The 13,630-nt window shown below is 62.1% G+C and overlaps 1 protein-coding gene across 3 annotated transcripts; it reads right to left on the reverse strand.

Annotated features, from left to right (window-relative positions):
* Positions 1-1,887: 1,887 nt before the first annotated feature.
* On the reverse strand, positions 1,888-10,574 carry EFNA3 (ephrin A3). 3 transcript variants are annotated; one of them, XM_025858725.2, is made up of 5 exons: positions 10,362-10,574; positions 4,210-4,523; positions 3,424-3,489; positions 3,166-3,243; positions 1,888-2,940 (listed from the first exon to the last, which is right to left on the reverse strand). In XM_025858725.2, exons 1-5 carry the CDS (start codon positions 10,487-10,489, stop codon positions 2,810-2,812), a joined length of 717 nt encoding a protein of 238 aa, XP_025714510.1. In that variant the 5' UTR covers positions 10,490-10,574; the 3' UTR covers positions 1,888-2,809. The 3 variants fall into 3 exon arrangements, with proteins under 3 accessions (XP_025714510.1, XP_073744712.1, XP_073744713.1); XM_073888611.1 differs by having other exon boundaries at positions 10,337-10,541; XM_073888612.1 differs by lacking the exon at positions 3,166-3,243.
* Positions 10,575-13,630: the final 3,056 nt, after the last annotated feature.

Raw genomic sequence — 13,630 nt, forward strand, 5'->3', positions numbered from 1 at the left:
AAAAGGTTTTATTTATTTGTGGGGGGAGAACATGAGCCTGGGGGAGGGGCAGAAGGAGAGGAGAAGCAGGCTCCCCGCTGAGCAAGGAGCCCTCCTGGACTCCACCCCAGGACCCCGCGACCATGATCCCAGCCGAAGGCAGACGTCTAACCGGCTGAGCCACCCCGGCGCCGCCGGGTTGCTGGACTGTGAGCCTACTAAGCGCCCCTTCACAGGATGCCCTCCCCTGTCCCGTGTGGCCCTCGGTTGAGGAGCCTGCAGCTTAGGCCCACTGCTGTGACCCCTTCCACGTCTTTCCTGCTCTCCCCAGTTGGGTCCCAACTGTGTGTGGCTCCCCCTCCCAGCAGCCTCTTCCCTGTGTCTCCAGGCAAAAGGGTACATTTCCCTCCATGTTCCCACAGGCCCCTGGCATTTAACCGTGGAACACTTGGTTACACTGTCCTACCTGTGTGTGGGTGTTACTGATTCCTGTTCGCCTATCAACACATGCTAACATGAGCTTATGTGAGGGCAGAGACTGTGTCTTGGCATCCCCAGTACCCAGGCGAGAGCCTGGCACTCAGCAGGTGCTCAGGAAGTGTCGATGGAATCCTCGAATGATTGCAATGGATGAGCCTACCTTTTCAGTCTTGTCTCTGGGTGAGGAGCCTCAGACTGGTACCCCGGCTGCCCTGGCTCTTTCCCCACTGCCTCCCACCCCACGTCTCCCTGTCTGCCACGGTCTGGCGGAAATTCCATTTCCCCTATTTTATGAGTACAGAGCGGGAAGAAGACCCAGTCCCTACCGCCGGGGAGGGGCTCATTCTCAGGATGCGGCTGGCAGGAGCCACAGGGGCGAGGAGGGGCCCTCAGCCAGGACCCAGTCTGCCCACACAGTTAGAGAACCGGGGTGGGATGGAGTCCCAAGGCTGCACAGCTTGGCAGTAAGGACCCCCTCCCTGGCAGGTTTTGGCTCCTGTCATCACCTCCCCTCCCCCACAGCACCATGGGTACAAGCCTGACCTCACCCAGCCTGTTGGGGCCACGTGGCCCTTCCCCCCCCCCCCCCCCCCCCGGCTCTGTCTGGAGCATTCTGCCTCTTCTCTCCCCACAGACGCCAGGTGCTGGAGTTATGTGGGACCCCAGCGCCAGCACACTCTCAGCCCTTGGGCCATAATGGTTTAAATGAATAAAATCACAAAGGATTATAAAGGAAACCAATTATATGGAAACACAGTTATCAAAACATTTACATTTTTTTGGTATAGTAATATATATGCTTCTTTATTAACACATTAAAAACAAGAACAGTCTAACAACTCCAGTCCTTTCAAAGTAGTGATGAGAACAAATGGTGTTTTGAGAGATCTTCAAAAATTATAATGCAGCCTGAAAGCATCTGTGATTTCTGTTGGTTACAAAGACCCAGGCCCTCTGCAAACTATTTTGGCTTGTTGCCCAAGTACATAAGAGAATGTTTAATTTCAGTTACAGGTGAGTGAGAACAAAGATGTGATTTTTTTTCCCTATCTAGGTTCACAACCCCCCTGCAACCCACAGACCCCAATCAAGACCCCGACCGCAGAGTGGAACAGGAAGGAAGGAGAAACCGTCCTGCGCTGGATGCTTCCTCTACCATTCCATCCTTACCCGGCCCTGAGAGATGGGTAGCCCGACTCAAGCTTCTGAGGAGAAACGTGAGCCTCGCAGAGGGTGAATGATTTGCCCAAAGACAGCCAGGCCCAGCTCCGAGGCCCTGTGGCTCTCGCCACACAGAGCTGCCTCCTCAAGGGAGACTGAGCCACAGAAGGTGCTCAGTTGACCCTTTGGCCCCAGAGTCGGCCCCCCGCCCCTGTGACATGTGGGTTTTAACCAGCGTCCAGAAGGGCTATGGCCCCTGAAATCACACACACTTAGTTATTTTTATCTCCAGTTTATTTTTTTAGACTAAGAGCAGAGTATGAAAGTCACAGCCAAAGCACTTGAAAAAGGCCCGGGAGGATGGGTGGGGCCACCAAGGGTAGGCAGGGCAAGGTCATGGGATTTGGGTCCCGGCTCAGGGCTGGAGGAGGGGGGGCATTGTTGTCTCACGGTCTCCAAAAGTGTCTGTGCGTTGCATAGGTCTTGTCTTCACAGAAGACACGAGAGGGGCCAGGGGGTCCCCCAGTGGGGGGGGGGCCTAACCTGGGGGGGAAGGGGTCTGAAGCTGGAAGGGGACGTCAAGGAAGGTCGGGGAGTTAAGGAGGAGGAGGAAGTCTGTCCGTCTGTACATTATATATAGTGATATAGAGTCTGTACATGCCTGCTGGCAACCCAGTGCCCACCCCTTGTCACCCTTGTCCACCGCCCGCCCCCCCAGGGGTGTCTACTTGTAAACTTGGATTCGATCCAAACCACAGTCCTGGGAGCGGGAGTGGGAGGAGGAGGCCGTGCTTATTGCTGTAAACAGGGGAGGGGGGCCGTGGGCCACCCCCTCGCCCACCGAGTCCTCTCCCTGTGTTCCACCCCTAGAAGTGAACGAGGGGGTGCCTCCCACGCTTGGATCTGCTCTCTCTGGGGCATATCTGTCTCCAGTGGTGACAACAGGGGAGGGTACCGGGGTCAGAGAAAGGTACCAGAGCCACAGGCCACCTGGGACCCGTGGCTGTCCCTGTGTCTGGCCCACTACAGCGCCCCACGAGGGAGAGAGGGGGCAAAGGGGAGGGGCGCAGACCCCGCTTCCAGCCACCGGAGCAGGGCTCTAGGCCCCACAGCTAGGCTTCTCTTGGAGAGACCAAAGTCTCCCTGCCCTTTCCCGGCCCCATGTCTCCCCGCCAAGGGAGGGGTAGAGCTAGGAGGCCAAGAGTGTCACGAGGAAGAAGGCGATGCCCACCGCCAGGGGCAGGCGTTCCCGCTTGGGGCTGGTCCCGCTGATGCTCTTCTCAAGCTTGGGCACCTGGGGATCCTCTCTCTCAAAGTCCTCTGTGGGCAGACGAACAGACAGCCTGGTGAGGGCGGGGCCGCGCGCGCGGGCGGGGCACGCGGCAGCGACAGCAGCAGTGCAGCGGGGACGTGAGCACCCACGGGGGCGGGGTGGGGGCGGGGAGGAGGGGTCCGTGCCCCTGGGAAGGCATGCGAGGTGAGCAGGCACCGGGGAGGGGGCTGCGGTTCCAGCAGTGGCCACCAGAGGGCGCTGCGCAGACTCACCCAGCACGTTGATCTTCACATGGGGGCCCATGGTGAACTGGGGGAGGGTGGGGGCCGGCTTCTCCCCGGAATGCGATGCTGCGGGGCGGGGTGCGGGTGGGAGAGAGGAGGGGAGAGTCAGGGCCAGGATCCCCCCCACCGCTACAGCTGGGGAGCAGGTCCCCGCTCCTGGGCGCCCCACCCCGCCCCCGGGAGCCAGGGGAGCCCCGAAGCGGGGAGCCGAGGACGCGGTCGCGGCTGGGCGCCGACGGCACTCACTGGGGGCGCAGCAGACGAACACCTTCATCCTCAGACACTTCCAGTGCGGGCTGTGGGTGGGCGTGGCTGGGGGACGAGACGGGGCCTGAGCTGCGTTCTCGCGCGTCACGCCCCTCCGCGCCGCCCCCTGCCCGGGGGACGCGGCTTCACGGCTCCCCGGCCCTCGGACACGGGTCACCGCGGCTCCGCCGTCAGCCCGAGAAGCCCCTTTGGTCTCAGCCCTCAAGAAACCCCGAGCCCTGAGGGCTCAGTCCCGGAACGTCCCTCGCGGGACCGGTGAGCCTACGAGCCGCACTTCGGACTGTCCCTAAACCTCTCTCAGCCCCAGACGCTGTCTGAGTCGAAGCCCTAAGGCCGCCAGGCCCCACGTGCCATCCCGGGCGGTCGTGCTCGGCGACGCGGACCACGTGGCCGCCACGTGGGCCCGCCCCAGCCCCGGCGGACCTCACACCCTGGCCGGCGCTCTGACACTCGCTTTTAGGCCCACCCCCCAAACCTCCATCCCTGGCCCTAAGGACCCCATTCCCTGGCTTCACTCTGACACAGTCGCCTTTAGGCCTACTCGCAGCCCCCATCCCCGTCCCTGCGGACCTCACGCCCGGGCTCTCGCTCACTTTTTCCGGCCCCGCCCAGCCCCGCCCCGACACCCCACCCCCTGGCCGTCTCTCAGGTGCGTTCCCTAGCTCCGCCCCCAGGACCCCACCCCCTGGCCGCCTCCCAGGTACGCTCTCTAGGCCCCGCCCCTGTCACTCACGCCGCCCGGCCCCGCCCCCGGCCGTCACTCACAGATGTAGTAGTACTCGTGGCCGGCGTGGAACTCGTAGCCCAGCGAGAAGGCGCTGTAGCGCTGGAACTTCTCCGAGAACTTGATGGGGCTGTGGGGGGCGTGCGGGCGGTTGCACTCCCAGCGCTTGAAGCCTTGACTGGCGTTGCAGGTGCGGTAGCCGGCGCGGCTCACCATGTACAGCACGTACTGCTCCGCCCCGCCCCCGGGGCCCGGCCCCGCCCCGGGGCCCACCCCCGAGCTGTTGTAGTGGGGGCAGTAAATATCCAGATAATCGTTCACATTCACCTGCACCGTGTAGCCCTCTCGCCGCAGGCTGCGGGGGAGAGGAAGCGGGTCAGAGAGAAGAAACCCCACGCCAGCCCTCTTCCCACGTCGCCGCTCCGCAGACCTTCCCGAGGGTCTTCGGAGCCGCCTCTCTTCTCGGTCCCTGTCCCCGTCCCCAGGGCCCTAGTGCCACCAGTCCCACGCTAGCCCTCCACGCCCACGCCTTGTGCTGTCCTCCTCCCGGCGGCCGCCAGAGGGCAGCGAAGGCGCAGGGAAGCCCGGCCTGCCTCCAAAGGCGAAGAGGCGGGGGAGAAGGGAACGTACGCTCTGGTTACCACAGAAACGGCGCAGGCCCCAGCGACTCCCAGACCCAGGCCCGGATTTCCTCCGTCCATCCCCCACAATTCCCCACCGAGGAGGTGTGGTAGAGGATGGAAGGGAAGGGGGAGAGTAGGAGGGAGCCCTTCCCAGAGATGCGCACCCTGCATCCCCTCTCCCGGCATGCTTTCCTGCCACTGCCAGTCCACTCCCAAGGCCAGTTTGCCAGGACCTGAGCTCACAGACGCACGTCTGGAGGTTTCATGCATATGCACGCACAAGTTCCGTGGCGCACACACAAACATGTCCACCGTCCACTCAGGCGGCATGCCAGGATGGGTTGACCCCAGCCATCTCAAGCTCTCTCCCTGCCCCCTCCACCCCCGTGACCCGCCCCCCCAGACATACACACACACACACACACACACACACCGGCACATGCCCTCTCTGCACTATTACTTGCAATTAAGGTCCCCGATAACGTGAGACAACAAAATCGGGAAGCTAAGGGGCTCAACACCAAAGCTCCACGTGGTATCATGCCAACCAGCCAAAACTTCCATCCCTATACATCCTGCTCCTCAACCTGGCACCACTGCCCCCTTAATGGTGGTAGGCAGAGTAGTGGGCATAGTGCCCAGACAAGATGGCTGTGCCTCGTACTTCCTCGATCCTTGTATGGCACACAGAAGCAGGTGCTGGGTCCCTTGTAATCCCCACCTGCCTTGCCAGTCATCATCAAAGTGTTGGTCTTAATGCCCTCGATGGTAGTGTGGAGTGGTGCGGGGATGGGAAAAACATTTGAATGGAGGAAGAAACTCAGAGGAGTAGGAAGGAGTTTCCCCCAATTTCTTTAGGGTAGGGATGTACATGTCCTCTCCCTAGAGAACATGGTGGACACAGAAGGCCTCGGGTACTCAGCAGCATGTCAAGCCACTGGGGTCCCTAGTCCCTGGGAACTCCCTGAAGGGAGGGACTGGCTCCCCATGTCACCAAGCACCTCCCAGTGCCACAAATAGTAATTAGATCCATTAGGGAAACATGCTTGGAGGCCTCTGAATTGGGTGGAGCCTTGAGGGTCCCTCCCCACCTTACCCTACTTGCCTGGCCTGGCCTGCACCGCCCCCTCCCCAAGCACTCCCTTCCAAGCCCAGCAGTAGGCAGAGGTGAGAGCTGGTGCCTGGGCACCTCAGTGGGAATGGGCACAGCCTTCTTGAGTCATCAGGAATGCCACCAGTCCCACTTGGTTCCCACGGGAGTGATGGGTCACTTAGGCCCCTCCCTGGCCCTGGCACTCAGGTGGGCAGGAGTCTCGGCCTGGGGCACTGGGAGCAGGAAAACGGGTTAGACCAGGCCTGGCTCCTGGCGCCACCTGGGTTTGCCTCTAGATCCCCAACTTCCAAGTCTACTGTTCCTTCCCCACAGGCTTTGAGGAGGGGGCCACAAGTGCTAGGGGGCTGGGCCTAAAGCCACGGCACAGCCACCCTGGGCCTCCGTCCCTGAGCCTCACCTAGGTTTCCAGACCTGCTCTAAAGTGGCCCCTTCCTGTGGCACTGCCCAGATTCCCCTACAACACAGCCCATTCCAGCAAGGAGTAAGCCACGGCCAGAGCTATTGGGACAGGTGACAGTTTCCTCAACAGGGCAGGGCCTAGCCTTACAGAAAGGCGGCTGGGTGAGCACCTGGAAGAGAAGCCATCTTTTACCTCTCCCTGGGCTGGGTGGCGGGAAGAGCCCCTGAAATGCCCCCCAAGCTGGGCATGTGGGAGGAAGAGCGGCTTGTGGAATGGCTGTAGGCAGCTGGTATCTGGTGGACAGGGGGCTGGGTGTCAGAGTCCCCAGTCACAAGTCCCAGGAGACCTGAGTGAGGTGTCTGCTTGGCTTGGGTGCTGTAATTGAATCTGTCATCCTCCCCGCCCTGGCAGAGGAGAGGAAGGTGCCACTAGGCCCAGCAAAGCTCCGCAGCTAACTCCTCCTCTAGGGCCCCAGCTCCCCATCCCTGGGGGGGTAGGGGGGACCCGGGGGCCTGGGGTGTGCCTGCCCCTTCAAACAGGTCTCTATTCTTCCTCTCTTCATCCCGTACTGGCCTCCACCTCTCTCGCAGAAAGGCAAGTGTTGACACACCCCACCCGGAGGGGTGCCCCTCACCCCGTTATTTCGTCTCTCCGGGCTCTCACCGCCTCCGGGGCGCATTCCGACCCTTCTGTGTCACTCCTTCAGTGCTCCGCCTGCTCGAGCCTGGTGGGGTAGGCGGCGGGGGAGCAGGGAAGGAGCAAACCTCTCCCCGCGGGGCAATTAGGGGCAGGTAAACAGGGTGTCTAAGAAGACCAGGGAGTAGGGAAGGCATCCCAAGGGGCGCTGAACTTGTTTAATCCCTGCCCCCACCCCTAGAAGCCGGGACGCGGAGCTAAAGAAGTGGAGGAGGGATGGCAAGACACCGACCCGGGCTCTCCTCCCCTCTAGCGCGCGGCCCCGAGGCGGCGCGCCGCTCGCTCCAGCAGGCGAGGCTGGACCACGTGCGCGCGGCGTGGGGTCCGCGCGCCCGGCTGGGGGTGGGTGGGTGGCGGGAACGTTCGCGGGGCGGCGCGTGCACGCTGACACCCCCGCACCCCTCGGGGAGCTCTCAGAGCCCCGCCCCGCCGGGTCTCGCCATCCCTGGCCCGGGGCCCCGGCTTCTCCGGCCGGCGTCGGGTGGGGGAGCGGCAGCGCGCCCCACATCCCCGCCCCGCTCCCTGCGACAGCGGCGGGCGGCGGCGAAGGTTTATTGATCTGCAGCGGCGGCGAAGAGCGAGAGACCCGCCGAAAGCGAGACACACAAACGGAGTGAGAGGAGACGCGCGCAGCGAGAGGGGAGACGAACAGACCCGGGTCCCCGAGAGGGGACAGGGCGAGACACAGCGGAAGAGAGGGTCCCAGAATCAGAAAGAGGACCAGGATGGGAACGGGGGGAGGCGTGGAGAAAGGAAGAGACTTGGGGGCCGATCGGGGAGGCCCCCAGACAGCAGAGACTGGGACGGCTCTCAGTGGCGGGCGAGGGGGTGCGGGGCAGAGGCTCGGGGGCAGGGAGAATACGAGCAGAGGCAAAGACCAACAGGGACGTAGTACAGCCTCAATAAATATTTGTTGAATGAACGTGTGAATGAAAGAGAGACCAGCAGCAGAAACATCTCAGAGAGAGAGAGAGAGGTAGGGGGACGGCTAGAGAAAGATGTTCCCCAGGCCGCTTGAGTTAGGGGCGAATAACAACGCCTCGCTCCGTCCTGTAAAGCAAGGAACCTGGCCGTCAGCCGGTCCTCCCACCCCCACCCCAAATTCAGTTCCGGGCTCAGGGGACCCCTCGACCTCACATTCTCCTTCTTCCCTCCAGTGTAGTACCCTCCATCCCTAGTTTCTGGGCCAGGTTGGGAACTGGTCTCTCCAATTACAGCGGATCAAACCGAGGACCTGAGTGGGGGGACGGGGGGCGAGATCACGACCGCTGTGCAAGGCACTGCCCCCCGGTCTGTCAAAGGAGGCTTCTGCACGTGTCCCACAGCACCCTCCCACGTGACCCCAGGAGGCGGGGTCGCAAGACCCTCTCCACGTGACCCCAAGGGGCCGAGACCCTCAGCACGTGACAAGGGGTGGGAGCCGGGCGCCCAGCTCACGTGACCGGGGGGGGAGGGGGCGCGGGAGCCCGTGGCTCGGCGCGGCCCCGCCCCCAGCTCCCTGGCCCTCTCCACTCCCGGCTCCGGAGCACGTCGCTCTCACGATTTATGGGGCCGCGGCTGCCGCAGTGAGGGAGCCGGGGAGCCCGGGCGCAGCGGCAACAAAGGCCGAGGAAGCGAGGCGGGGGCGGCGGCGTCCTCCCAGCCGGGTGCGCGCCCCCCCCACCTCTGCCGGTCCAGACCTGCGGGGGAGCGGGGAAGGCTGAAAGGAGGCTCCCGGAACCGGGCTCCGCCACCCCCTCCCAGGGCTTTCACCTGAGCCCAGGTGTATGCGGGGGAGGGGAACCTGATCAACAACATTCCCCCCCACACCCGGCCGTTCCCGCATACCCCTGGCTCCCGCTTACCCTAAGAACGCGAGGGTGCCCCAAGGGTGGTGGGAACCCGGGGCCCCTCACCTGCGTATTCTCCACTCCCCGCCAGACTCTAGTGGGGCGGGGGGAGGCGGACGTGTGAGTCTGGGGGAGGGGGACGAGCTAGAGAGAACGGGGAGTCAGCCCCCAGCACCCCCCGGAGTTCTTCGAGTCCCGCTCCGGCGGGGAGGGGCCTCATCCCCACCCCCGAGGTTTCCATGGGAAGCGAGAGGGGGGTGTCGTTGGCTCATCCCCACCCCCAGTCTGACACTCTGGGCGCGAGCAGGGAGAGAGGGGGAGGCGCGGAGCCCCAAACAACAAAGAGCGGAGCGGCGAGCGGCAGCCCCTCCCCCGGGAGGTTGGGGGTCGCGGCCGCCGGCCCTCTCGGTCCCCTCCTCTGGGGCCTCGCCAGTGGCTCCCGAGTCGCCCCCCGGGGTGGGGAGCCCGAGGTGGTGCCGCCGCCGCCGCGGCAGATGTGACAGTGACCCCCGCGTCCCTAGGGATGCCCCCAACACACAGACACACACGGAGGCACGGCGGGGCGAAGAAGACAAGGGCAGGGAGGACTGAGCAGATTGAGGGCCCGGCCCCGCAGCCGGCACCCAGCCGCCGCGCCACACACCCCGGGAAACCACACGGCCGCCCCGACACCCGCCCAGACCGCGGCGGCGCCGACAGCCACCCCAGCCCAGACGCGGCCGGCCACGCGGACGGCGACCGCAGCCCCCTCCCCGCCCCGCCGCCCGCTCCCACCCCCAGACGATCGCCGACGCAGACACACAAATCACACACTCAGACACACACGCACACTGACAGCCGCGCACGCCTGCTCACACTTGGAGCCACACGCCGTCCCCAGGCCGGGCGTGTGTGTGTGTGTGTGTGACACGCCGACATCTGCGGGCCTCTCTCTCTTTCACCGGTACCCCACGTTTCCATCCCCACCAAGCAGCACCTCCAGGACCCCCGCCTCGGCGACCCAGCCCAGCTCACCCCCGCCTGGCTTTTCCCCACAACCAGGGAAACCCATTCGGCTTCGTTCTGAGGAGGTGCTGGGCCGGACTCCCTGCCTCAGCTCTTGACCCCACTTTTGAAAGCAGGAGTCCTAGACAGAACCCCTCGAAAGCCTCACCGCTGAAAACAGGTCATCCCTGGGCCCCCCCGGCGCGACGGCCCAGCACGGCTGAAGGGGGCGAAGATGGGGGGCTGTGCGATGGGGGCACGCTATTCCAGCGGCGGGTGCGGAGAGAAGAAAGGTGGGGTGCTGTGTCCCCGAGCAGCCTCCTCCGCACGGCCCAAGACCTCGTCCCTAGACCTCAGCAGCCTCTTTCAGACGCCCCCCCGCAAGTTTCACAGACGCCCACAGAGTGTGTCCCCCCTCTCCCTCGTTCCCAGCCCCCAGTCGTGCCTCCCAGGACCCCCACCCCGGGGCCCCCGAGACTTCCCGGGCCCACCGGCTCCCCCTCTCGCAGACGCGGTACGCACTGGGCTCCCTGGGCCCCCGACTCACTGCTGGTTGGAGCTGTTCCAGTACACCGCATGCCGGTTTCCCAGCGCCCCCCCGGGCCCCTGGGCAAGCAGCGGCAGCAGCGGCACGGGCACGAGCAGCAGCAGCAGCAGCAGCGGAGCCGCGGCCATCCCCGGAGCCGCCGCCGCCGCCGCCCCCCGACTGAGCCCCGCGCGCCCGGCTTCTCGCCTCCCAGCTCCCTGCCGCCGCCGCCGCCGCCGCCGCCGCCGCCGCCACCGCCACCGCCGCCACCGCCACCGCCACCGCCGCCGCCGCCGGCCCCCAGGCCTTAGGCCACGCCCCCAGGCCTTCCCTCCGCCCTCCGGGCGCGCCCCCGAAGCCCCGCCCCGGGCGCGCTCCCGCCTGGCCCCGCCCCGCTCGGCCCGGAGCGCGCGGCGCTCGGGAGGTGGGGACCGAGCTGTTCCTTCGGGAACGACCGGCGCGCGCCTCCTCTTTCCCTGCTAGGTTTACTTTTTGCTTCCGCGGGTCCCGGGCCTTCTGCCGCCCAGTCTCGAGTTCCCTGGAGAAGGATTAGGGAGGCCCAGACCGGGGTCTCGACCTCCTGTGAGCACATCCGTCCCTGGGATGGGGTGAGGGGGATTTGAAAAGGTGGGGGTCCAGGATCGCTTCATAGTAGAACTAGACAACCCTGCCTTCCTTCTGAGCAGTCTGCCCTCCGCTCCCTCGATGGTGCTCTTCCCTTGTGAATAAGGGGGCTGCAGGGTGGAGAAGCCTCAGTGCGCACCAAGGACCTGACCGCTCCTGACCCGGAGCCCCCAGCGGAGCATGAGGCTTGTTTTTCTTGGAGGCGAGGGACAGGAGCTCGCCCTGAGAATGTCCATACTGGGTGTGCTGGAAGGGCCCAAGGAGAGTCAGCTAGAGCACCTACAGAGGATCTCTCACTCACGCTCAAGCAGGGCCCGTCCAGTGCAGCCAGCGGGGTCCCCCAGCTTGGTCGCTGCTGGACGCACTGACCAGAAGGTAGATCTTGGGCTCCAGCTCTCACCGACATTGTCCCCACAGTGACGCCCAAGCACAGACCTGGCACACACACATTCATGAAAGCAGACGCAGGGAACAGAGAGACACAGCACTGGACACAGCCATTTACACACACAGGTGCCTCTGGCCAACACATACAGGGAGTGGCGCTGAGACAACCAGAGATCTGCAGACACAGAGACATGGGAGCACAACCTGGACCATGCACACGGAGGGACTCACACACAGACCCACATGCACCCCAACACCACAGTTCCCTGTTCTCCTCTGGTTCCTTCTTTGCCCAGGAAGTAGAAATTGAGGGAAAGGGTCTCGGATCCAGACCTAGGGGGTGCCCAGCTCTCATCTTCTCTCTTGGAGAGGTTCAGACTAAGAGTGACCAGGTCTCAGGTCAGGTTCTGACAATCCACACTAATGACCTGTGCCCGGGGAGACTAGTGTGATGCTCTTCTCTCCTTTACTTCAGGAGCGAGGACATGCAGGCACCCTCCATCTGCTGATCCTTGGCAGGACAGGGGTCCTCAGGTGCTGCGGTGGGGGGTGGGGGGATGGTGCCATTCAGCATGGGCCTCCTGCCTAGCTGCTGCTGGGCTAGAGCAGACTCTGTCCTCCCTCAGCTCCCCTCCACCCCAGGAGATCTTCTCTCCCTTCTCAGGAGCCAGAAGATAAATTAGGCCCCTTGGGGTGGGAATGGGGGACTTTGCAAACAGCTTTCTCTTCCCCCAGACTCCTCACCCCCAGGGAGATTTGTGTCACCCAAATGATTCTAACCTACCTACTCCAGGTGCCCCAATCCCAACCTCCTCCGCCGCCCCCCAAACTCCCTGCTATGCAAAGGGAGGCTTCTCTCTTTAGGGCCACAGCTGGCAGAGGGGCTGCCCATTTACATATGGATGGGAAATTGCTGATTTGGTCTAGGAGTTCAGATTTCATTTTAGAAGGCTTAAATCCCTTTTTGTAGAATCTGGGTCCCACTTATGGATGTGAGTCTTTTCCTGCAGGACTCAGATACTCCTGTTTAGAAACTAGCACCCCCAGACCCAGTCCCCATAACTGAGCCCTTCTCTTTGGAATCTGGAGCCCTTTCTCTAGGATTTAAGCAGCTCTATCAGGTTTTTAAATTCTGAGACACTCTCTATAGAGCCTAGGCCTCTGTCTGTGGGATCTGGTGCTCTATCTAAATCAATCTCTGGCTGATTTGGGCTTTTGTGTGTTTTAGGATAAGCACCCTCTATGCAGACCCAGCCTTTAGGGTGCATCTCTTTGCAAGTAGTGCCTTTGTGCACAAACGTGCTGTTTCCTTCAGCAGGAGGTGGCCCTATGTGTTTCTCCACGTTGGTTAGGGAGTTTGAGCTGACGGCACCCTTTACTAGCTCCATGGGTGACTCCTTTGTGCCTTGCACAAACTGTAAACTAAGTGGCAGTCTTGACGTGGGATATGGACCTCCAATCCAGCTGTGATGCACAGGCCTGCCCCTAGGCCTCCAATCAGGGGCTCTTGGCCTCTCTGGGGATTGGGTCTCTGTGTAGAAGATCACGGTCACTGTCTATACACCTGGGATCTGATCTGAAGCCTAGGTTTCTTTTTGTGGCATCTGGGTCATCAGTGGGCTCTAGGTCTCTGTTTATAACTGTCACTCAAATTTTTCCCGACTGTGACCCACAGTAAGATGTATATTTTATTTTAGTTTTTTAAGATTTACTTATTCATTTTAGAGAGAGTGAGAGCAAGCACGAGCAGGGGAGGTGGAAAGGGAGAGGGGGAGAGAGAATCTCTAGCAGACTCCCCGCTGAGTGGGGAGCCCGATGCAGGGCTTGATCCCACAACCCTGAGATCATGACCTGAGCTGAAAGCAAGAGTCAGATGCAGGACGCCTGGGTGGCTCCGTCAGTGAAGCATCTTCAGCTCGGGTCATGATCCCAGGGTCCTGGAACTGAGTCCCACATCAGGCTCCCAGCTCAGCAGGGAGCCTGCTCCCCCTTCTTGTGCTTTCTCTCTGTCAAATAAATAAATAAAATAAAGTAAAATAAAAGAAGAGTTAGATGCTTAACTGGCTGAGCCACCCAGGTGCTCCAAGATGTATATTTCACAATACAGCACACACACCCCCCCAAGAACAATAAGTGTCATGAAACAAGAGTTAGCCTTACTACAGAGGGTGCACTCTGATATTTTTCTCCTCTTCTAGTTTTTATTTATTTTTTAAGATATTATTATTATTATTTTTTAAAGATTTTATTTATTTATTTGAGAGAGAGAATGAGAGAGA

Source organism: Callorhinus ursinus, unplaced genomic scaffold (genome assembly GCF_003265705.2).
Source record: "Callorhinus ursinus isolate GAN/ISIS: 27379988/994484 unplaced genomic scaffold, GSC_fseal_2.0 scaffold92, whole genome shotgun sequence".
Taxonomy (NCBI): domain Eukaryota; kingdom Metazoa; phylum Chordata; class Mammalia; order Carnivora; family Otariidae; genus Callorhinus; species Callorhinus ursinus.

What these genes read in the sequence shown, in the direction of transcription:
- EFNA3 (XM_025858725.2), bottom strand. Translation starts at nt 10,489, where the DNA reads ATGGCCGCGGCTCCGCTGCTGCTGCTGCTGCTGCTCGTGCCCGTGCCG. An exon ending in TGGAACAGCTCCAACCAGCA is followed by an intron (nt 4,524 to 10,361) that starts GTGAGTCGGGGG and finishes TCTCCCCCGCAG; the next exon opens with CCTGCGGCGAGAGGGCTACA. An exon ending in CCACGAGTACTACTACATCT is followed by an intron (nt 3,490 to 4,209) that starts GTGAGTGACGGC and finishes CTCGTCCCCCAG; the next exon opens with CCACGCCCACCCACAGCCCG.